This window comes from Engystomops pustulosus, chromosome 10, assembly GCF_040894005.1.
Source record: "Engystomops pustulosus chromosome 10, aEngPut4.maternal, whole genome shotgun sequence".
Classification (NCBI taxonomy): Eukaryota; Metazoa; Chordata; class Amphibia; order Anura; family Leptodactylidae; genus Engystomops; species Engystomops pustulosus.
The window spans coordinates 18695257-18721076 of NC_092420.1; the positions used below are offsets into that span (position 1 = coordinate 18695257).

The window sequence follows — 25820 nt, forward strand, 5'->3', positions numbered from 1 at the left end:
GTTTTAGATTTTAAATTTGGATTCTGGCACTGTATATCCATCTGCTCACTAGGAGTCAACACTGACTCTGCTTTTAGCAAAGAATTGCTATTGTTTTTTTTTTTTTAAAGAAAAGTTATACTATATTCCAATATACTTTCTCTATCAAATCCTCATTGTTTTCTAGACCTCTGCTTGCTGTCATTCAATAGAGGGTTTCATTGTTTACTTCCTGTGGATATAAACCAGCTTTTGGTCATTATAACACACAGCTCTGATTACAGTAACGAGCCGTGCACCTGTGTCAAATCACATGACCAGGGATATAATGAGTCATGTTCCTGTCTAACATCACATGACCAGGGATATAGCGAGCCGTGCACCTGTATGACATCACATGAACAGGGATATAGCGAGCCGTGCACCTGTATGACATCACATGAACAGGGATATAGCGAGCCGTGCACCTGTATGACATCACATGAACAGGGATATAGCGAGCTGTGCCCCTGTGTGACATCACATGACCAGGGATATAATGAGTCATGTCCCTGTCTAACATCACAGGGCCAGGGATACAAGGAGCCGTGCACCCGTGTAACATCACATGACCAGGGGTATAACGAGTCGTGCCCCTGTGTGACATAACATGACCAGGGATATAATGAGCCATGCACCCGTGTAACATCACATGACCAGGGGAATAACGAGTCTTGCCCCTGTGTGACATCACATGACCAGGGATATAGCGAGCCGTGCCCCAGTGTGACATCACATGACCAGGGATATAACGAGTCGTGCCCCAGTGTGACATCACATGACCAGGGATATAACGAGCCGTGCCCCAGTGTGACATCACATGACCAGGGATATAACGAGCCGTGCCCCAGTGTGACATCACATGACCAGGGATATAGCGAGCTGTACACAAATAGTGTACACAAATAGTGAGCACAAATCTGAGCCCCTTTAACAATAAATCTTCTGGCCAATGCCTTTAGTATTATATGCTATAGAAACATAGCTCCGCATGAAGGTAACTAGTAAAGGAATTTCACTCATTTCACTTTTTGGCATCCTAATACCTACTTTTCTAATTAACAGCACCTCAGGGATTCTTCCTATAGATTTTTCTTACCTCACTAAGCCAGGAAACTAGGAATTTTTCACAGTTAGGCGCATTACATACTTGTAGGACTGCCTGTGCCTTGTTATTTGAAGCTAGTTCCAGTTATTCACCTCAATCTTGTCAATGCTGAATGGATATACCAAAATGTCATAGTATCTTAACTTGGTGCAAACAACATCCATAGTTGTAGCTGATGGAAATGAGGATGAAGGGTCAGTTTGTCAAATTTTTTTTGACAAATCCCTTTCCATGTCAAACCAATGGGAGACCACTGTTTCGTTCACCGGAAAAATGAAGCGACAACAGTGGATGTTGACCCACTATATCAACCCTTAGAGTACGTTCACATTAACGTAATGGGTGGCGATATCTGGCCGCACCATTTACCTACAGCCAGGTGGTCACACATTTGTCACCCAAGGTATTAAAGACCCCATACTTCACTTTAGGTCATCTTTAGGTTCCAAAAGAAATTGTATATGACTTAATGTGGGAGGGCTCTTTTGTGTTTTTGTAGTGAATAAAAGTGTCAGAAATGGCAATAAATTGGGTTACTTGAAATATGAATAATAAATATATAGGAAAATATAGTTTGATGGGTGGTCCTTCTCCTAATCCTAATTATTGATACCTTCCCTGTTTGTTCATATAGAGATGACTTGGGGTCACTGAGTATGACCACCCACTGGACTCTTTTGCCTAGAACGATGGGAGATTTATACAATAAATGCAGTGTCGTAATCAAAATTTAAATGTGATAAGTTCCCTTTAAAGAAGGCATCGCATCAAACTTTTCTTTGGGTTTTGATCGTAAAAACTTGAACTTTCACTGGTTGCCATGAAGAGTGATAAATATGTTTCTTTGGGAAAAAAAATGTCTTACCTTAGGTCCATGGTGTTACCCATTGAACATCAACCATTTGGTTGGTTAAAGGGAACCTACCACCCCGATTCTACCTATAAAGGTAGAAGGGGTGGTAGGTGGATGAATGGGACGTGAGGATAGCCCTTTTTGGGCTAATCCTCACGTCCCGGCTATCTTTTAGAAAAGTTTATTGCGGGCATATGCAAATTTATTTATGCGGCTACTGGGGCGTGGAGTAGCCGGACATGAGGCTACTAGTCGCGGCTACTCCACGCCCCAGTAGCCACATTACTCCGCCTACCATTTAATCTTCAGCGCGCAGCTCCTCATAGCTGCGCGCCCTCGTCTGAGTCCCCTGCGTTCTGCGCATGCGCAGAACCCAGGCCTTTGTCTGCGCAGCCGCGGCTCCGGAGCTACTGCGCATGCGCAGTAGGCCGCAGATGCCGGGGGACTCGGACGAGGGCGCGCAGCTACGAGGAGCTGCGCGCCGAAAATTAAATGGTAGGCGGAATAATGTGGCTACTGGGGCGTGGAGTAGCCGCGACTAGTAGCCTCATGTCCGGCTACTCCACGCCCCAGTAGCCGCATAAATAAATTTGCATATGCCCGCAATAAACTTTTCTAAAAGATAGCCGGGACGTGAGGATTAGCCCAAAAAGGGCTATCCTCACGTCCCATTCATCCACCTACCACCCCTTCTACCTTTATAGGTAGAATCGGGGTGGTAGGTTCCCTTTAAGTTACAAGGAAGTCTAAGAAACACAATGTTGGATTGATGTGATGTTTTTACCTTAAGGCAAGTCAAAAAAGATGGCAGCCCACAAAAAACTTTAAAAAAAATTGGTTACATTATTCCCATAGCACTATTCAAAAGCAAAAAACAGGTATCTTTATTCCCATAGCATTATGGGAATATAGTAAACTGCTTTTGAATTTATGGTGTGCCGCCGTTTTTTGGGGGTTTTTTTAGATATGGAGGATTAATCAAATCCTGGACATGCACCCCCCTTTAGTGATTGGTGCAGCTGAATACCTTTTTGACTTTGCCTTAAGGCAGATTTATCTAAAGCGGCCCACAACTATTTAACTACTAGAATAAGTCATAATCACCCTACCAATATCCTACAGCTCAAGTTCCAACCCTTCCTGGGTCCTCCATAGGTGTCTACTCCCTGAATACCTTCTTGACATACGGGTCACCCCCGCAATTGTTGTGGATAGTAGAGAACCCCAGATAGAAGAGAACGGAAGTCCAATTATTAAAGGTTTACATTAATATGTAATAAGGGAACAACCAATCACAATCCTGTTGATCACCAGAATCCCAGAAGACCACATTGTTCCAGAACTCATTAGCATTATCATTAACAATATAGCAATTACGTTTTCTGGTACTGATCCAAAAGCTTCACACTCTTTACACAGTTTTGTTTCTGATTTCTTTTGCATGATTTTGTTTTTTGTCTTATTTTGTCCCTCTTGTGTTTCTTTTTTAGAAGTTTTCTTGCTTATATCTTCATATTTCATACTTTTTCCCATCTCTTATTTTATCTACTCTTTGTGTACATTGCATGCGCCTTCCACATCACCCATGCACCACAGCCCACTATTGCCAGAATTACTTGGTGGCTCACAGCAAAATGCAGAAGGTGATGGAGGCAAAGTGCCTAGCCCTTCTGGGATTGAACCAGAGCCTAAGAGAGATTCTAAAAGGGATTCTAAAAAACGAAAAGATTCCAAAACCCAACCGAATCCCGAACCCAAAAGGTAAGGTTCTTAGAGTGTTAGAATACCTAAAATATCCATCAGCCTATCCCTAATCTCCGTTTCCTTAGAAGATTTCCTTTATGACCTTTCCTGAACTTTACCTAACAACAACCACCAAATTGTGATGTTTTTCTTTGGTTCTAATGGTAATGTATTATGCATATTTTCTAATTCCACTGAGGAGCATGGGATCTATAGAAAGTGGTGACTGATGAAACATAGACTGTATACGAGTGTGACCAATTTTCTGTAATATATAAAATATCTAAAAACTAAAGCATCTGAATTATCAATAACTGGCTTCCTTAAAGTTATACTTGTTGGAAACTACATGACCTCAAAGTCAAAGAATAATCTATCTTAGATTGTGTAGAACAGTTTTTTCTGTAATATAGAAGATGTAATATTGGAAATTTGGTCTAAAATCTAATTTCTAAGTTGTTATTTCACTTTCAAAGTTACAGTGAGGAAAGAAGGATTCAATCAACGGTGCAGTAGGCTGAAGTACAGTTTTCAATGACTGTAGAGGGTGATCATGGTCATTCACTGTTTTCGGGTGCCTAAACACAGCTGGAGAAATGTGTTTTTTGCAAGATGGACATTTACATAAATGAACGACCATGTAATTACACCTTAGGTTGATGTCTGATTAACCCACCAATTTTGGTGGAGTGGCCAACCATCTATGGCCAGCTAAAATTGACCCATAAGTTGTTCCAATCCAGTGGTGTGCACATATTCATCAGGATGGGAATCCTTGCATCATACAGAAATATGATAGGAATCCTTGCCTGCCGAACTGAAGCATCAGCATTATAATAGTCCGTGGGTTCAGAATAACATACAAGTCAATTTTAAAGGGCAGCATGCGTTTATTGTGTCGGCCTCATACCTTATTTATAGACTAAATTTTGGGAGAAACAGTCTGTTGGCTTTCAATGTTCCTCATCCTTTTTATCTGATGGAAGATAAGTCACTGCCAGAGGTGTCTTACAACAACTTTCTCCTCATCTCCCATTCAGATGCATGTTTGGCCAAGCCAAATAAATGGGGGAGGGGGAGAGAATGCAGGTATTCAGTATTTGGCCAACACCTGTCTGACGTGTTTGGCTAGGTGTCATCTTGCTGTTTGATACATCACTTCCCCTCTGCTAATTAAAGGTTAGTCTTGAGCATTGAGCCACCTTTTATCACAACAATTATCCTTTTTGAAACGTCCCCTTTAACACTTTAAATCCTAAGCAGGACGCTCAAAGTTGTACTCTTTTTAATGTGCCATAAAATATTACTATCATGTTCGATTCTCCGAGACACTGGTGGGAAGTTGGCCAAATCGACCCTTCATTTCCATATGCATTGCTTTATATTATCACTAGATGTTGATTTGGTTTTACATGCCCATAAAAGAACTAGTAGTTTAGTTTTCCGGGAGATAAGTCTGGTTGTCAGTCATAATCTGCCACTCCAGCAATGAAGGTCAAGAGCGGAGAGAAATCCACATGGCTATCAATCTCCTTTATTTGAAAGAGACATTGATGGAGGAGCTGAAGTGGGTTGTCTCTTTGTATCGTGTATCTAGAAGGTCAGGCAGTTAGACACAAGTAGCTCGCAGTCAGTGAGAAAGTGCGGAGAGGATTCGATTCAGATGTTGTGGTACAGCCTGGAGGTGAGGACTGACAAAATGACATAGCATCACATGGAGCTCGCTGGAGAGCCGCTGTCCAGGGTGCTTCACCGTGTACAGTCCTGACACTGTATCTCCTATCATCACTCGGCAGGGAGAACAGTGTCACACATGACCTTTGGCCTTATCATAACCTATGGAAAATAGGAAATGCAACACGGTGATCCATATTATATACATTTCTTCATCACTTACATCTGTCACTACATATATATTCAGGAGCGGGGAATACAGACTTAAGGGTTAATGGTGAAGCTATAGCTGCAAACCTAGGAATTCCTATGTATAGGATGTGGCTTACTACAGCTGTGTACATTTATGTTTATAGTTAGCCCTAAAATAATTTAAATAAATGTAATAAATATTACTTAAAAATAATTACTTGACATTTTTGCATCTCTCCCCTCTTTAAAGGGGTTTTCTGATCTGAGATTATTAATGACTTACTCTCAAGATAGGTCTCTGATATCAGATTGGTGGAGGTCCGACTCACAGTGACCCTTCAGTAACTGAAGTATGACCTGTAGTAACCAGGTCTGACCACTGCATACAGAATGGAGCTGTCTGCTTCCTGGACCATACTCTGTTTATCTTTCAGGGTGCTGGGTGTCAGACCCCACCAAACTAAAATTGAGGATATACTGTATTATATGGACATATTAATAAACCTTTATGGTCCAGAAAGACCCTTGAAGTTCACATGTCCAAAAATAGCTGAACATTTTTCAATTTCTTCATAATATTCACTATTTATTTTTTCATGTCTATTTTATCACATATAGTTATCTGATTTTAAATTATTAGATTACGTTCACACCATGTTTGAGGTTTCTGGTTGAATGTTTCCAACATACGGTACATGCTGAAGGACTACCCTATACATGGCATACCTTCACTTATAATACATGAACTACTATTGTACTTCATTGGAAAAGAAAAGATCAGGGCAGTAACACTAAACCTTAAAGGGAAACTACCACCAGGATGAAGGATTGTATGCAAATGAGCACAAGGGGCTCCGGGCTCCATAGGTGTTAATAGAGCCTGGAGCCCCTCAAGCTCATTTCCATACATTCTTTCATCCCTGTGGTAGATGTCCCTTAAAGGGAACCTACCACCACAAATCTACCTATAAAGGTAGATCAGGTGGTAGGTGGATCAATGGGACGTGAGGATAGCCCTTTTAAGGGCTAATCCTCACGTCCCCGCACTTTTTTAGTAACTTTTATGAGCCTTGTATGCAAATTTTTTTATGCGGCTACTGGGGCGTGGAGTAGCCGCATCTGAGGTTACATGGCGCGGCTACTCCACGCCTCGGTAGCCATCTTTTCCCCTCCTACTCACCATCTTCACCATTTGCAAACAAGGCTCATAGAAGTTACTAAAAAAGTGCGGGGACGTGAGGATTAGCCCTTAAAAGGGCTATCCTCACATCCCATTGATCCACCTACCACCCGATCTACCTTTATGGGTAGATTTGTGTTGGTAGATTCCCTTTAAGCTAGAGATAACAGAAACGTGAAAATAATCTAGAAAGTATATCAGCTAGTAATATTGACGTAGAATATCATCAATTCATGATGGCCTTTTTGTCATGGTCAGTTATCATTACATTGTGACAGCTAGATGACTGGGTGAGAGCATTTTCAAAATGGCAGGTCCTAATATTTCCTAACGGCAGTGGCTTCTTTATCCTACGATAAAGCACACATCCACACCATCCACAAAAGGATCTAAGGAATTGTTTGAGGACCGTGGCAGGTCTTTCAAGGTGTTGAGTTGGCTTCCACATCCCTCAGACCTGTTGAGCATCTACGGAACATTCTGAAAATAGTTTTCTGATCAGAGAACCTTGATCCTACAACCCTACTACACCTTCAGATCTCTTGTGGAGTTAATGCCTCGATGGATCAGAGCAGTTTTGTTGCCAGTAGAGGTATCTATACAATATTTAGTAGGTTGCTTTAAGATTGACTAATGAGTTTATACTTCTATATCGATAACTAAAATACTATGGAGGGGATTTATCTACAAGCAAATGCTTGATGTTATCTCCTCTCTTCACTCTGCGAGATCTAACAAGAGGCTCTGGTGGTATGTATGGACCATTCAGGCAGTACCTGGTATAGAATTGCACTATAACCTGCATCAGGGAAGGGTGGATGCTATGACTAGTGTATCGCTGTCAGACCATTGCCCACTACACAGTTGTCATGCCCTCCAAAATGCCCCTTCACACTCACTTGGCGTGAAGGTGACACAAAGGGGAAATAGTCAAGTTTTTCAGAAAATGCCTTGATAAATGTCACCCTATTATCTAATAACAATAATATGGTCTTTGGTTGTATACAACATATTTTGTGGGGTATATTTTTAGTAGGGCACTAGTTTTCTGGCATACAAGCCCTGAAATACAGTGGGTGCAGTTTCCGGCATACAGCCAGAATTTCAACTATTTCCCCTCCTACACCAACTCCATGCCAAGTCGGCATGGTGGGGAATGAAAGGGGGAATGCCCCGCAGATCAGTGGCCACGGATGCTCACTGCCTATAGCCTGCACAATTCTGCACCGGGTCAGACCTCCTGATAAATCTGTTGTTGGTTCCAGGGGTACCAGGGGCAACATACTTGGTATCAGGGGTACGTGGGAAAGCATACTGGGTACAAACGTGTGATAAATGTACTCCATAATTCATTGGATTGTCTACCTTTAGGCTTAGAGTATTTCAGATTTTTTCCGGTTTTTACTACATTTTTATAGTTTTTGTTTTATTTTCCAATACATTGAATGGGGGAAATTATTTAAAGTCACTGCATTTATTACTCATCCAAAAGATAAATATTCGATGGGAATAATTTTTCTATTACGTAAATGGAGATGTGTCGATAGGAAATGAATCGAGTTCCCTACTACCGAGTAGATGAGCAGCACACGGTGATCATAGCTAATGATTTTATAGACATGAGTCTGGGTGATAGTATTTGAAATTTGACAAAACCACATAAAGTCTTATTATTTGTGACACGGCTCAAGATGGGAGATTGTGAGGAGAGTGAAGATGACAGAACTGGTGCTGTGCACTGTGACAACAAGTTGAAAAGCAGGAAACATGACATCTTTCCTATCGTGCTGCCGAAAATGTCAACTTTGTGAAGGACAGTGAGAAAATGGTTTGCCAAAAATTTGAAAGGTAGAATCAAGAGATGCTTGTCATGTCAGATGTGATCTAGTCCTCAGCTGTTTGAGACAGGAAGTCCTTGTACTCTTGATGGCTCTTACTTTGGCAGCCCCTCCGAGACATCCATGGAACTTTTAAATGTGGCAGCCGCTGACCTGTGGACAGATGGACTTTTTGTTGTCTGAAAAAAAAAGTAGAAATGTAATATTTTAGGAGAGATTTTTAAAATACTAGAATGATACCAGATGTAGTTATAAAAGCTCATTTCATTGACTTTACTTTATTTTATTTTTTTTTAAAGTTTTATAAATACGTCCAAATTTTAAACTTTTCTTTCTTGCACCCTTTTTTATTTTGTCTTATAGATTAAATTGTGCAATTGAAACTCTCTTTTAGGGGCAATAACTAAAAAAAGAACATTTTACCAAATGTAATTTTTTTCAATGATTTTTTTTTTCGTCACCATTTCAGTAAATCATTTTTATGTATTGCTTTTAAATTACAAAAAAAAATTTTGAGTAAAACTAGTAAAGACAAAAGTAATAATATATTTTGATCATTTATTTTTCATATATTTGATCATTTATTTTTCCTGACAATTTCATGTCATTATTTTAAATGAATTTAAAAAAAAATACAAATTATATATATATAATTATTATTTATATATATTATACATGTTGCCATGTTAAATTTTTTGTTAAAAAAAATTGGATATAAATAAATCTATGGACAAACTGGATATTGTCTACTACAAGGCCAATTTTTGACAGTTATAGTAAGTTGAAAGATGGAGTGTTATTATTTTTATATTGTTTTGGTTTTATTGTTTATTTTATATTGCATTTTAAATTTATTATATATTGACATCACAGGTTTTGATCTTTTTGTTTTTTTTTTTTTATACTTTTTGGTGCCAAAGTTGTGTTTCGTTTACTTCTAAGCTAGATCTGTGTTGGGTTTGAGGATACAAGATGTTTGGGTGTGAAGAGGCCCCTTCTTTTCTAAGAGGTCAATCAAACATTACAGTACAGATTGCAATTTTTGGAATTTAGGGTCTTTTGATTTGTGTAATAAAGAGAAGTAAAGCTAACCAATTAACCCCTGACAGGAGGTTCATTAAAGGTTTGTAATCCTTTGCCAAGTCCTTTGTGCAACTAAACTAGTCTAGTGCGGAGGATTTGCAAAGCTTAGGCTGTTCACTGGAGGAGGCCTGGACTTAAAACATTTGTTCGTTTTTCAGACGACTTATATTACCAGAAACAGACTGTGCTGATACAGAACTACGTAGGTAATGGCTGAGTCGGTATACTTTGCCCTACAACAATAGAGAGTAATAACGATGGCTGTCTGGGCTCCCGGTTTCTTTAGTGAATGGATTAGTCTTGTCTCTTGCCCTATTCATATGGATTATGCTGTGGTGTAAATATTCGAGGGCTATCCATATTATGTAGCCGCCTGGGGATAAAGGCAAGAGGAAGTGTATACTTGTAGTTTGTGTCACCTTATATGCCTTTTGTTCGGCAGCGCACAGTTTCTTTCACTAACGTAATGCTGGGTTCCAGGGATTAATGAGTAAACATTGAATAAAACATTATTTTGAGGGACCTAGTAATCGCCTTGGCTCCTAAATTATAAATTCCCTTAGACGGAATTGATTATCATAAATGTTCCTATTGTTGTGGTTTTCTCTAAAAAGATAAATAAATGCATAAAAAGTCTAAAAAAAAACAAAACTTGCATACCAGTATTTTATTTTTTACAAAATAACTTCTTTCCTTAACGAAAAAATATATTCTAAGTTTCCTATAGCAAATTTTCAGTTTATTTTTATATTATTATTGTATTTTATCCTATTATTGTATCATACACACATGAAATTTAGTTATAAATCCTTGGCCGTGTAGTAATAAATCAGCTGCCACGGTCTGTTTTGCTTTGCTTCTTGTGTCAGGAGGTGAAGCCACCAAGTCACTCATTCCTTCCTCTTGTCCCCCAGGCCTGACGGCATAGGAACGGTTACAGTCGAGGAAAAAGAACGATTTGAAGAGATCAAAGAACGCCTTCGCTTGCTTCTGGAAAATCAGATCACACATTTTAGGTAAAGCTTCCCGACGGGTATTGCTTATATGCATATATATATCTCTATGAGTTGTATCGGTAAAGCTCTACAGAAACACAGAACTGGGCAAAGCAAAACTACATATATTCCAATATTCCTAGGTATTGTTTTCCATTTGGCCGACCGGAGGGAGCACTAAAAGCAACTTTGTCCTTACTGGAGAGGGTAAGTTACACATTTTTGATCCAAATGTGTATTTTTAAATTTTTACTTTTTTTTGGGGGGGGGGGGGGGGGGGGAATCAATTTTTTTGTGGCTGATTACATATTAGGCAAAAATTATTTTTGATACTAGAATTAGGTCACACAAAAATTAAAGATGGATAAATAGTGTATTCTCAACGTTTCCTACTTTTTCCCATACCACATAAAATGGCTGAAATATTTCAGTAATTCTTTTTCCATCAGATTATTTTTTACCCTTTTTTTTTACTAATTTCCTATTACTAAGGTTTTAATGAAAGATATAGTTACTCCTGTTCCTCAAGAAGATGTCAAAAATGTTATCCGGAAATGTTTGGAGCAAGCTGCTTTAACCAACTACACCAGATTATCTGAATATGCCAAAATCGAAGGTAAGCTAAATATTTTTCTTACCTATTTTTCTTAGCGTGGTTAAAAATGGTTTTTCATTTCCAAAACAATGCACGATATGCTTTACTATCTATGAATGATAAGTTCTTATCACATGGTTGTGATCCTGAGGTGTACTCTGAGTCATTGGAAAGACTAGCATGACATAGATCGCAGAATTTTTGAATTTCAGATGTTTTGGGTAAAATTGGAAGGTTGTTTAGATGTGAATATGTAAGTTTTATGTGAATATGCTCGAGGTGTTTCTAGGATTTTCATCATTTTGGAATTGATGATGATTGTGTTGCGATTGGCCTGTTTTTTGTGCAGATTATTTGTTCTGGTGATTTTCACCATTGCAATGTTTTTCTCGATGTGTTGATTTTTTTGCAGTTGTCATTGCGATGAAAGCTGTCCTTTGTTCAAGTTTGTATACAGTAGGTCAAGTGGGCTTTAACTTGGCCTACCTGACAATGCAGAAGGGGAAGGTATTAAACTTCAGTGAGTAAGAAACACTCGAAAGGATTATTGGATACATGCTGTCTTGGAGATGACTGATAGAAATATAAGTAGGCTTTTGTTGCGGTGGCGTTGGGTTGATGAATTGAGGGTCTTTTACTTTGGCCATTGAGCAAATAGCGGAAGGTAATTGGCTGACTATGGGAGGAGTTGTTTAGAACCACAAGTCTTCTCTCTCACAAGTTTTTGGAAAGTTCTGTCTTCTCAAAGTTGCTTTATCCATAGCTCAGTTCTAACTCGCTGGTAAGATCTGCTCTCTTCTTTCAGATAAGTCATTGCAAAAACAATCTGTAAGGTCTGTAAGTAAAAATGCATTCATTTCCAAAGTAGAGCACACGTAGCGCGTACTCTCCTTTTGTGCCGTAATTTTTGGTTGTGTGAATACTCCGCCCCCTTATTTTCTTTGCACTGTGACTTTTAGGTCTGGGAATACTTTGAAGCAACAAACCTTTTTCTTTTCTAGCTCTCTGTTTAGAGAAGTTCCTCATCCCACACTCCGCTCCGCTTCTTTCCCTCCTTACTCGTTATTGGCACAGCCATTTTCCCCCTTCTGCCTTTCAGGAAGTGGCTGCCCTGCCAATGCCAGAGCATGCTGGGATTGTTAACTCTTAACAACCCAACATCCACCAGTTGCATGAATCTGGTTTTTACTCATGGGCATAGTACGATTTTTGGTTATTTATGTAAACTGCTACTATCGAGCGCACTTTCTGCTCCGTGTCTCACCACCAGCAAAGCCATTTACAAATTGACTTTCGAAAAATTTGTCAAATTTCGGTGGCCACTGGAGCATTTTTGGGAGGCTATGCTTATGAGGAAAACCTTTACGTGCCTTGGATACTTAAGGCTTGAATGCTTAGTATCTTAAGTCAAATTGTTTTCTTTCCTTTTATGTTTGGATCATTAGAGTCTTGCAAAAAAGATACAATCCCCTCCCCCACCAAAAAAAAAGTAGATAACAATACTTTTTGAACATCACGGTCAAACCCCGTGGCTCATGGGCATGCTGAATGGTTAATCCAGCAAAATTCTAACACTCTCTTCTGTGTTTCCCGAAATACTCTACAATCTTTTCTCCTTTTAACCTGATGTAACATTTTCCTCTAACCTTTGACCTCTGTACCTCTCTGACCTAAGCCTCTTGCATGCCCAAATCCTCTTTTATAGGGAAAAAGAGAGAAATGTATGAACACCCTGTCTTCTGCTTGGCCTCCCAAGTGATGGATTTAACCATTCGTGAGTACTTACCACCACCTCCTCTCCATGCTGTCTCCACTCTGTTACCATTATCTCAAGATACTTCAGATCCAAACCAATTCACTTTCCTTGCTTCAAGTCTTATGAGCATTATCCCTGTCTGTTGCTTCTGTCTGTGAAACCCAGTGTGAAAGTCCAGTCACTTTTTATCAGCCTAAAAGAGGTGAAAACAACAAAGCCATTTGTCTGTTCTAAACCTGGCACCTGTCTGTAAGTTTATGTCTGTGACCTGAATGCATTTTTACTTTTGCTTCTGTGTACCGCCAGTTGGTGAATTGCTTACCATTAGTTGCCGATCTCAGGGCACTGCTACAGTGGAGATATGACAGCAATAGAGGTTTCACAAAACACCTTGTTGAGTCAACCATACCTTAAGGAGATACAGTAGACTCCTTTGACTACCGATTGTACTAACTCAGACGTGAATGCTTGGTTTTTTCCACGTTGCTAATTTCGCAGCACCTATGACTGACCCCCTTCTTCCAAAATATTGTCTATTTCAACGTCTTCTATCAAACTTACTGATTTCTTTCACCTTTCTCCTCCCAACCCGTCACAGCCTCCTCTCCTTGTCTTGATGATGGGATTTTCGATGTTAATATTTTTGAGTGAATGTTAATTTTTTTTTCATATTTTTTTTTTAACTTTATTTATGGGCAGTCAAATGTCAATTGGCATAAGTGAATGGGATGATAGATTGGTCCATTTGCTCATTAATTGTGCATATTGTGTTCTTTCTCTTCTTTCCTCCTTGCTTTCTCTTACAAATAGAGAATCAAAAGGATGCAGGTGAACAACTGTATATGCATTATAAAGTTATAGGAGTGTAACATTTTCTGTTCTTTTTTATTTATTTTTTTTATCCTCCATAGCTCCTTAAGTCATGTGCTCTTCCAGGCTGTAATGGAAACACAGTGTCACTTAAGGAGTTAATTTGTGCTGTCTAAAAAAAAAAAAAAACTTAAAAAAAAAAACCCCACAAAATCCAAAAACATCTACAACCCCCCCCCCCCCCTGATTTTAAGAGCAGAGCTGTTTTAATGATTGGTTCCAAATTCCCCTACAGTATATAGACTGTGTTCACGGAACTGGATACAACTAATTCCCCATCCCCCTCTCATATTTGTGTTGAAGCCTTATTTTACGATGTTTGTGTTTTCTGTACATGTGTACTAACGGCACAGTCAGAAAAAAAAAACTATTGTCTTTTCCGTCCTTTATGTTTGTAAGGTAATGATGTAACGTTACATGGCTCAAGGGATCAAGCTGTTTCTTACGATCTGCTCTTCGCAGCACAAAACACTTTGATAGTTCCAATTTTTTTACATCCAAAAACGAAAATTTTTGCTTCTTCTATAAAACCCATCCTAGCGCAACCTTGAAAATCTGCATTAATTTTTTTTATTCTGTTGGCATTTTGCATTCTTTCTTTATTACGAGGCAGGAGATTTTCTTTATATGGCTTTCTCCATGTTTTAAGTTTTTTGCTGATGGAAAGTTTAAGGAAGCTCTACTATTGTTTTATTCTTTCATTACATCTATATTACCCTTACTTATAGTATTCAGAGAGTATTACCGTATTTAGTAAATTTGTAACTCGGGATCCATCTCTTCAGCACAGACTTCTATCATATATATTGCTGATGATTAGACAGGCAGTTATAATGGATGAGATGTCACTGCAGCCTCCTGGAGGCATAGATGGTACAGTGTCTAGCTATCAATGTGATGTCATGCTGCGGCATCATTAGATTAATAACAGACAGAGAAATACATAAAATATGGAAAGGATAATAGCACTGGTCTCGTATGAGGCATAGAAGGTACAGTCTCTAGCTATCCATGTGATGTGGTGCTGAGGCAGCATTAGATTAGAACACAGAGATAGAGAAATATATAGAGTATAAAAAGGACAATTGCATTGTCCTCTAAGGAGGCATAGATTGTACAGTCTATAGCTATCCATGTGATGTTGTGCTGAGGCATCATTGCATTAATAACAGATAGCACAAAGATAGAGAAATAAAATATAAAAAAATCAGACTGTCCTCTAAGCAGGCAGAGATGGTTCAGTCTATTGCTATCCTTTTAATGTCTTGCTGAGGCATCATTTGCTTAATGACAGACAGCACAGAGATATAGAAACAATAGGTCCTGCTTTTTAGAAGATGACTGTGCCCATGATTCTGCCCCCATCTTCCTGTTGGTGGTGTTTTCTGAGGCAAAAGGCTCAACTCTCCTCATGGCTGGTGCACCCATAGTCACAGGGAAACTGGGGTTAGACGAGAAGGTGGTGATATCATTGGATAGTTCCCTATGTCTGGGAGATAGGTAAGGGAGATAAATTATATCAGTGGCTTGTAAAGCACTTCTGTGCGAATAAAGAACAAGTCGCTGGTATAATGCAACCGCGATCTTAGCGATACAAGCGGAGGGGGGGGGGGGTAACAAAGGCTGCAGTCGCACGATACCAGCGGCTTGTTCTTTATGTGCACGGAAGCCCTTCACAAGCTGCTGGTATCGCGTGACTGCGTCCTTAGTTACCTCCCCCTCCGCTTGTATCACTAAGAAGGCGGCGGCACACAGAACAGCATGACAGCTGAATCCGGCATTTCTGCAAGGGTTCTTTAGGGTGTTTTTATAATAAAACGGTATTTTCCGATAAAAAGAAAAGTTAGATGAAAGTTTACCGTTCTCTCTACAGACCAGTGTCCCATTTCCCATGGGAGTGGCCAATCAGGAGTGTTTCCCCCCACCTTCGGGAAACCGCTCCATCACATGTTTATTGCAAAGTTAAAAAAAAGTCTCATATCCTTCCTATTTGAAAAGGATGCATGACGAAGCGGTTTCCCGATGGTGGGGAAGAAACACTCCTCACTGGCCCCTCCCTTGGGACTCGGGACACTGCTCTGCAGAGAGAAAGGTAAACTTTATTTTATTAGTAAACTCTTATTATAAAAGCTCTTTGGAAATGTGCACCTGATGACAGGTTCCCTTTAATTTTGTTTTTATTTTCACACGTCATGTGAACATCTTACAATGGAGATCCATATCTGATGGGATCGGTGGTTTATGAAGTTCTAATAGTCTTACAGTATCTTCTTCTTCGGGAATGTAATATGCCAAGCGTTTTTACAACAAGACGCTCCAGTGTAGTCATTCAGTAGGACAGGTGTTAGCTGATTAATATAAAGCGTCTCTGATGTTGGAAAACACAAGGGTAAGGTGTTAGTGTATTCAGTACAGAGGCTTCACCAACAAATAATTGGTTTTAATTGTGTATCATTAATTAGTAGAACATCACTTTTTGCTCATCAAGGGACTTCATAAATTTATTTTACAGATGGTTGGTAAGTTAGTGAATACAAAAGGTTAATAGGTGATTTATAAAAAATATTCAAGAATGATGAGGGGGTGAACTGATTGCCTCCTGTGCCATACACATGTAATGGATCTATTTCTGGAGGTATTATAATTACCTTATATACTCGAGTATAAGCCTAGTTTTTTAGCACAAAATTTGTGCTCAAAAACCCTAACTCGGCTTATACTCGAGTCAACTAAAAACATAAAGACAAAACTAACCTTTCTGACGTCACCCATAGGTCCTCTTCTTTCTGAGACAGAAGAGGACCTATCGGGGACGTTGGAAAGATGAGTACAGTGTTATTTTTTTTCCTACTACAGGGGCTGGGCAGGCTGTATGCTACAGGGGTTGGGCAGGCTGTATGCTACAGGGGCTGGCAGACTATATACTGGGAGGCTGTAACCAATGCATTTCCCACCCTCGGCTTACACTCGAGTCAATAGGTTTTCCCAGTTTTTTGTGTTGAAATTAGGGGTCTCGGCTTATACTCGGGTCGGCTTATACTCCAGTATATACGGTAGATTGTTTTCACTATTTTCAATGAAATAGATAAAATCTTCAAAAATAGCAACAATTGTTTTTAATATAAATGAATCTTATTAAAAGGGGTTTATGGTCATGTAAAAAGAGCTTAAATAAGTAAAAAAAAAAACCTGCACACTCATCTCACAGGTGCCCCGATCCTTCCGCTCTCATCATGACCCCTCTACCCTATCCCCACTCCCTTTAAGGAGGACCTGAATAGTGATCTAGCAGCAGACATGAGAATGAGAAAGATGTATGTTTCAGGTTTCTTATAATAGGCTCTAGTCTCTCAGGTATATTTTTAGATGTATCTTTAACCAGTCTGTCAACTTCCAAGTGAGCAATGACACATGATTCTGAGCTAAATGATGAAACTTCTACAAAACATGTCAGCGCAATCTTCAAAATTTAAAGGAAATCAACCAGTTCAAAAAACAAAAAAAAACTAGAAAATGGGATAACCTAGAAATGAAACTAAGCAGCCCAGAGTGTGGGGACAGGATATCCGGTGCTTCGGGTTGCTAATTATGCATGCCCCCGCACCTCCCTCTCCAATGATCAGAGAGGGAAGTGACATAACCTGAGGGGTGTGACTTCATGCCTTTCATGTGACATCGCCTCCCTCTCCCATGCTGCCAGCATGGGGGAGGGCGGTGCGGGGCATGCATAATTAGCAGTCTAGAGCTCTGGACATCCTGTCCCCATGCTCCGTGCTGCTAATTGGTTTCTATGTGATCCAAGGGTGCCCCAAGACTAGTGGAGGATAGTGTCGGGCTGAAGATGAAGAGTAACGGAAGTGAGTATTTGTAGGGTTTTTTTTGCGTTTTTTAACTGGCTTATTTCCTTTAAGGTTTATATATAGTAAGGATGAAGGGGCAGATGTATCTTTAGTCTTGCAGTTTAATTTATTTTGAGCACTTATTTTGTGCTTCGACTCTCCTTGGGCTGGTTTCCTTTAGATAAATCATGCTGTGTTTTCTGTGCATTTTCTGAAATTTTTTAACACAACCTATACAAAACAGTGGTTATGCCTGGTAGGGATTAGGGAGTATTTGAGCATTTTTTGCAACTTTATAGGTGCAAGTCAATTATACATCATAAGCCAATATCTGCCACCAGATGCTGATAACAGACGAATTAGGTATAAAGTAGGAAACCTTACAGATCACTGGGGTCTAACCCTGGGAAAGAGTGATGTGATGTCCCTCTGTGAGCAGAGTGCTGATGCATGTATGTTGTATAATTTAGATGGTGCCGAATGAGACTAGGTGCATATACGGGCCCCTGTTACAGATGAGAGGATTCGACTTGTAGATTCATAGATTTGGTATAAACAGGGGCCGGCACCAGCACTGGGCATACCTAGACAAGTGCTGGGGCCCAGAGATGCTGATGGGACCCTCCTAAAGCTGTACATAAGGAATTCATGGGGTTGAGGGGGACTGTATCTAATGAATCCATAGGGGGTGAAGGGGGCACCAATAACGGGTGCTAAACTGTTTAACTATCACTGGTAAAGTCATTTAATCTACTCTGGCCGCGAGTGTGCATGTACTAACCTGCTGGCGGTGCTTCATGGTGTCATTTTGGGGAGGATCGTCGCTCCCTGATGACGTCATCAGGACGACAATCATCTCCAAACTGTCAGCGCGTGTGGCAGCAGTACTTTCAATTCCGCTGGAGACTTTGGTGGTGGTGTTTAAACAGTTAACACCACTGATAGGTGCCACTGCGGGTGTTAATTGCGGGTGTTAATGGTTTGATACCAGAACCTAGATCCAAACAGAATTTTAAATCTACATTTTATCAGGTCTGCTCATCCCTACCCAGGACATCCCATCGGATGGTAGAAAACCTAAATAGCATAATGCTCGGTAGTATTCTACCAGTTCGCTACCCAGTATGCTAAATAAGTTCTGATGGGTTTTCCCAATCTTGGCTCCACCTGTTTGCCAGTGGAGATCTGAAAATAAGGATATTGATTACTCGGGAACTGTAGAGGCTAGAGATAAAATTACAGGTACACCCGAATCAGTGGAGTGATACCTATTAAAATTTGTAAAGAGTTAGAGTTTAATGGAGGTGGTGAAAGGTCCCCTTTAAGAATATGAAGCCACAATTACAATAAATGAATAAATACAGTCATGTATCATATTAATACGGATACAGTATCACAATGGAGGACGTCACATGACCTGAGGGGCCCTTGCCTAAACCCTACCATGCACGGACAGCCCTAGGGATAATATTTGCGCTCTTCAGCCTGATCATACAGCCCTCAGACTGACAGAGTCGCTGCTTGTTTTGTGTGTTCGCTCGGTAAAGAAGACTATTTTCATCTCTAAATCATTTTGCTTTGCTGATATTACAAACTGTATGACAGATGGGTCACACTCTGATCGCTGCGTTCTAACATTTGGGAGAGCAGAGAACATATTTGGTGAAGCTGGCAGGAGTTGATGCTGTTTGATTCAAGCCACAATATGAGAACCACTAGGATTTCACGTTGAAAATAATTAAAGAAGCAGGAAACAATTAGACAGCACACATTTTGAATAGTGACAGATGTTATACATGTTTAAATTAGACAAAGGGATATAAGACAAATTCGTGGGTCACGCTGACAACTGCTGCGGTTCTGCATTGTAATTTGTAGTGCAATATGCAAAATCTTGCAAATTTTGAAAAGGAGCGGTGCGAAAAATAATATTTATGCCACGTGCACGGGAAACCTTTCATTGTAGTATTCTGCATTGTGTGACATCAAGTTATCAGCTCTTAGCGATGTTCTAGTATCATTTACATGGTTTCCTACTATCAGAGTAAACTGGCTACTGTATGTCTTCAGAATCTGAAAAATAGATATATATGCGATAACTAGATAAATGGATCGATATATAGATATGACAAAGATATTTAGGGGCACATTTATCATATGCTGATGGTGATAAGTGTGATGGGCAGGGGTGACACTACAGGGGTAGCAGCCATAGCAGCTGCTATGGGGCCCACATTGTCAGGGGGCCCGGCCACCCAACCTGATACACTAAAGAATGGAGGATGTGCACTGTTATATACATATTATGCTGCACAATGTGCAAGTATATGATGTATATATACTGTATGTGTGTGTGTTTGATGTTTGTATAGTGTATGTCTTCAAAATCTGAAATATATATATACAATAACTAGATAAATGAATAGATATATAGATATGACACAGATATTTAGGGGCACATTTATCATATGCTGATGGTGATAAGTGTGATGGTCAGGGGTGACAATACAGGGGTAGCGGCTATAGCAGCTATATGGGGCCTACATTGTCAGGGGGCCAGCCACCAACCTGATACACTAAAGAATGGAGAATGTGCACTGTTATATACATATTATGCTGCAAGTACGAGTGTGTATATTATACATATATGCTGTATGTAAAACTGTATAAATGTCTATATGAATACATAAATGTGTATGTATACAGTCATACATATATGTGTAAAAATGTACAAATCTGTGCGATTGTATAAACATGTACACATTTTTTAAGGGGAACGGAAGCCCCATACAGAAGTCTCCAGCCTCTGCTGCCTCCACCCTCCGGATCTATCAGGAGGCTCCAGCCCACGGAGCCGTTGTACATTTGTTGTACAATTGCGACAAAGCGTGCGCTTAAATGGGTGTAAGCTGTAAGCAGTGCGCTGGTTTGAGACAGGAACACCCTGCGCCGGCCCACTAAGCCGCTGGCCACACCCATTTAGCATGGAGGCGGCGTAAGGGAGGAAATAGGCGCAATTCCTGGCCCTATGCTTGGAAACTATTCTATTTCAGGGCTTGTAAACCAAAAAACTGCAGCACAAGCCCTGATAAGTGCCCCCCATAGATACATCATAGATTGATGGATAAATACAGAAATATACCACATATATAAGTAATAGATTAATAAATAGATACTGATAGTTAGGAATAGCTATAGGGCCATGTTTATCTTAGTCTGATGCCTGTGTTTTGGTTGTATTTAGTTACATTTTGGGCGAATTGGGGTATTTGTGCAATTTTTGGCGCCTCTTTCCAGCAGTGCGCTGAAAGTCGTGTGTGAGCCCATTGAAATACATGAGGCTGGGCCCTAGCTGTTGAAACGACGAATAGTACACATCCAAAAGCAACATTTAGGGTGCAGTTAATGTGCAGAAGCCTAATGTAATGTAACACAACTAGTGTAGAGCCGTTTCGTACGGAACTCTAAATGCCACTGGCAAAGTCGCACCTCCACTGCACTGCTGTTTTGGAGAGGATTTCGCTCCCTGATGAGTATTGAGACTTTGCTAGCGACATTTAAACAATTAACACCCTTGATCGGTGCCAGCACCAATTGTGGGTGTTACTGGTTGTGGTTCGGTTTTAGTACTCAAATCTGAACAGATTTTTAACATGTCCAATGATAACACATCCAATTAGATGTTACCTGACATTTGTCTTAAAAAATTAAAATTTACATCTGATTGTATACTTTGGGGCACATGTATCATAGTTTCAACTAGGCAAATTGTCAATTTTTAGCTACTTTGGCCCCATTTTTGCAACTTTTAACTCTGTTCTTTTTCAAGCACGCCTTGTCTGCACCTTTGTGCAGTGTGCCTTATGTATCATTGTTTTCCAGATTCCAGATTTCCTTTTTTGGCGCAAATCTGCACCTGGTCCACGACAGGTGCAAAGGAAGGGTTTTTTTTCATGGATCCGATTTTAACATGTAAATTGGAATTATTTCACATGCTTTAACTGTTTAACATTTTGCACAGTAACCTCTTTTGTCAAAATTTTTACATTTTTGCATTTTTTTTTTTTATCGGTTACTTCTAAGGGTGCGGTCACACGTAGCAGTTTAATTGTGTTTTTAATGCATTTTGAAACTAATTACAACAGCTGAGGGGAGGTTATTTGCCTTATTTCATTACTGTTAACTGTTACAAAACGCAATATAAACGCCACGGTAACGCATATGTTAAGATTGCGTTTACTATGCGTTTTGTAAATTCAAATGTTAACAGTAATGTAATTAGGAAATTCACCTCTCCTCAGCTGTTGAAATAGGTTTCAAAATGCATTAAAAATGCAACATGTTAAATCCCAAATTATCAGTAGTGTCCACTCCTGTATATAACCCCTTCATGTGGCTTGTATCCTCTCCTGTATATAACCCCCTCACATGGCTTGTGTCCACTCCTGTATATAACCCCCTCACGTGGCTTGTTTCCATGTGGATTTGAGACATACTCAACAAAAAGCCTCAAAAAGAAGCCAAAATTTGTGACTACCAGGATAAGAAAAGCTGAACATGTATCACAAGTAAAAAGACAGGATCATACATAAGGTGCAAAAAAGAGCTGCCAAATGTCTCTAAAATGCACCTCAGAGAGACCAAACTATGATACATGTGGCCCTTTGTGTTGTAACATATTCCAGTCTGTTACATACAGTAGTTTTGATCACTTATTGGTCTAGATTTTTACTATTACAGTATAAAAAGGGTATAGTACAACCAGAGTCGAATATGCTGCTGTGCAAGGGGATCCGCGATGATCTGTAAGGACTCAATAATGCATCTCCAGAAGGGTCCAGAAAAGAAACACTTACAAAATTGCTATCTCTGGTGGACCCATGGTTGGATTTTGTTCTAAATGATCATTTACCAGATACTCAACAGAATTACCATAACATAATCAACAAACGTTCTATGCCAAATCCTATCTGGTTTCATGTGTCAAAAATGGGAAACAGATTATTAGCTTAAGAACGAGTCTCATGAAGTTGGCGCACCGATTTGTCCCAGATGTCACACTACACCTAATATTTGTTTGTCTGTTGTGTCGTAAACTTTATTGTGAATGACAAAAGTGTCAACATTCACAGTGATGTCCACAGAGATATAGTTACATTTCTTATGAGAACTATATCGTTCCATCTAGTTCCGGCACCTTGCCCCTTTTGGAAGACTGTTTGAGGGACATTTATGAAAACTGTGCTGGGGGTTACAGCACTATTTTATCACAATGACCCATTGCAACGGTTTCATAAATTTACCTCTGTCTGTTTTGTGGCGTTTTAGTATGACTAGGTGTCTGGTAGTCCGTTACGACATAGTAGTTTGTGGTGTAACTAGAGATTGCATAGGTAATCTGCTATTTTGTTTATTTTGTCACACGCTTGGTCCTGTCATCTTTGTGTATATTCTCACTCCTCCTTACTTTGTACTCTTTTCTCCGCCATGCATGACCACCAGTTCATCGGCCTAAACCAAAGCCATCACCTGTGCCTCCACCCAGTCAAACCCAGGCTAACATGTTAAATCAGAGACTCAAAGGCATGCCTAGACCAATTCCAAGTACTGTATCAGCTTTACTTCATTTGATATGTCTAGCCTAGTCTCCCTACCCCAACCTCTACTCCCTTAGCCCCTTTGGCACTGGAAGGACTCACAATGCATTGTGGTGCCTTGCTGCCTTCTCCCAGCGCTTTAAGGGTTAGCATAGCTTAGTTTCAGCATCGGCTTCCAAGCACTTCCTCTCGATATGTCCATTTCTGTCTAGATCTGTCTGGCACCAGCAGCATTTTCCAATCTAAATGTCAGCACAAAATAACATTGTTATTACATAACATTCTGCATGATAATGTACATTTTATGAGTTCCAATGAAAATTTTGAGCTTTCTTTTCATAGATTCTTAAGTTTTTGATATATCAGTGCTCCAGCTGTTATTGGCTAACCAAACACAATTAAGTTTCAATAGCGACAGAATTGTTGAGCATCATGAACAAAAAAATGCAAATTTGGCTATAACAGTTAGAATTTTGGTGAAATGTCCAGCCTGTCTTTTTTACCTTCTTCTAGATTATTGTGTCCATATCGTGTTCTTAGGACAATTATCTAAAAATATAACAGCTAATATGGGGGACATTGAGGTCACGGAACTCACATAAACAACAAGGACTTTCAACACTTTTTGTCGGCCAACTTTAGCTATATGTAAACACTTTTACCCTCAAAAGTAAGGGAATTGGTTGCTTAGATCTTAGATCATTAGATAAACTTGACCCTCCTTCATCACAGTTGATACGGAGTGAGAGAAGACGGAGTAGAGTGGACCCTTCATACAACTGATACAAAGGGAGGCATAAGTTGCTCCCTGCTATAGGCGCCTTGTCGTAATATCACAGTATCTTCTTGCCCAGGATTCCGAAAAATTAAAAAATAGATGAGTGACTTCATTACATTTGTAAAAACGAAGAGTTGTATCAAACCCTTAACCAGCGAAATGTGGTTTCCTTAAACTCTATGGGGGTCATTTACTAAGGGCCCGATTCGCGTTTTCACGACGTGTTACCCGAATATTTCCGATTTGCGCCGATTCTCCCTGAATTGCCCCGGGATTTTGGCGCACGCGATCGGATTGTGGCGCATCGGCGCTGGCATCCACACAACGGAAATCGGGGGGATTCGGAAAAACCGCCGCATTTAAAAAAAAAATCTGTCGCGGAGCTTGCACTTACCTTCACTCAGCCCGGCTCGGTGAACTCCAGTGCGTTCCGATGCTTTTCAGCACAGCAGCGCCACCTGGTGGACGGCGGAGGAACTACCTTAATGAATCCCGGCCGGACCCGAATCCAGCGCAGAGAACGCGCCGCTGGATCACGAATGGACCAGGTAAGTAAATCTGCCACTATCTTGTTCATTTTTATCTTAAGGATAAACCCAACGTATTCTCATCGATGCAAATCCTCATTACAGTCATTGGAGCTGAGGTATAATACTAGACTAAGTCAATGACGCCAATTTACCCCTTAGCACAGTAGAGTGGATATTCTGCCCTACAGATATTAAAAATAAAAATCACAATTAAAATATCCTAAATGGTTAAAAAATATAAATATAGTCACATATATATTTGATAATCTCATAAGTACATGCAGATTACATATTGAAGACTGACATTGATGGGACAAGAAGCATCTAAATACAGAGAAAAATCTTAATAAAAGATTGCGGACAAATGGGAGAATAGCATGCTGGAGCACTGTTTATGCAATTTAACCCAAAAAAATTTTAATTTATAATTTTTTTTTCAATATTTCTTATTAATTTTTAGCCTTTTTTTTGAACTCTTGCATGATGTGAAACAATTGTCAAATAACCTGGAATTTGACTAACCAGAGAAATATCCTAATGCATCCCAAGAACTGAAGTTCTAATTCATCTTCTTGTACTTCAGAAAATGTAGGTCGCTTAGTAACTCCTGCCAAAAAGTTAGAAGACACAATAAGACTGGCAGAGCTTGTCATTGAAGTCCTCCAGCAAAACGAAGAACATCACGCCGAGGTGAGAACATACCTGTTGTGGAAATTTTTCGGTGTTTGGTCAAGTTTCTAGAGATGTCTCTAGAACAAACAGTGAACATCTTATAGGTTCTCCTAGGTTGGTAGATTTTTAAGAAATAGCAATGAGCAGATAAAATAGAAATTAAATAATTGATTAAATAATTAAATTTATGGAGTTTTTAAATTTAGAAGAATTTCGTAAAGTTTCCATTGGCAAATTTTTCACATTTGTCACAATTTTTGACAGTAACTTAAAAAAAAAATGATGGATTGTGGGGATTTGTCTGTCTTTTTCTGTTTGTTTGTTTTTTTTAGATTGTGATGTCAATGTTAAATGTATTTTTTTTAGAGTTTGGTTAAATGTTATAAAATAAATATAAAACTCCAGTTGTTTGGCCTCGTAATCATCCGAAACTGCAATTAAAATTCCAGGCCTATATTTTTGTATTTAATTTTATATTTATTCTTCTACATCATCACCA

General features: G+C 39.6%; 1 protein-coding gene across 34 annotated transcripts in view; it reads left to right on the top strand.

Moving 5' to 3' along the window:
* The window catches only part of CADPS (calcium dependent secretion activator), a 353066-nt gene that overhangs the window by 239135 nt on the left and 88111 nt on the right, over window positions 1–25820 (top strand). For 8 of the 34 annotated variants that reach the window (XM_072127688.1, XM_072127689.1, XM_072127678.1 and 5 more), the window contains 8 exons: window positions 3576–3740; window positions 10604–10705; window positions 10828–10891; window positions 11177–11300; window positions 12985–13053; window positions 13846–13863; window positions 23247–23348; window positions 25233–25339. In XM_072127688.1, the coding sequence (XP_071983789.1) occupies window positions 3576–3740; window positions 10604–10705; window positions 10828–10891; window positions 11177–11300; window positions 12985–13053; window positions 13846–13863; window positions 23247–23348; window positions 25233–25339 (751 nt within the window). The remainder of the gene's footprint in view (window positions 1–3575; window positions 3741–10603; window positions 10706–10827; window positions 10892–11176; window positions 11301–12984; window positions 13054–13845; window positions 13864–23246; window positions 23349–25232; window positions 25340–25820) is intronic. The other 26 variants (XM_072127703.1, XM_072127704.1, XM_072127705.1 and 23 more) reach the window with 12 other exon arrangements.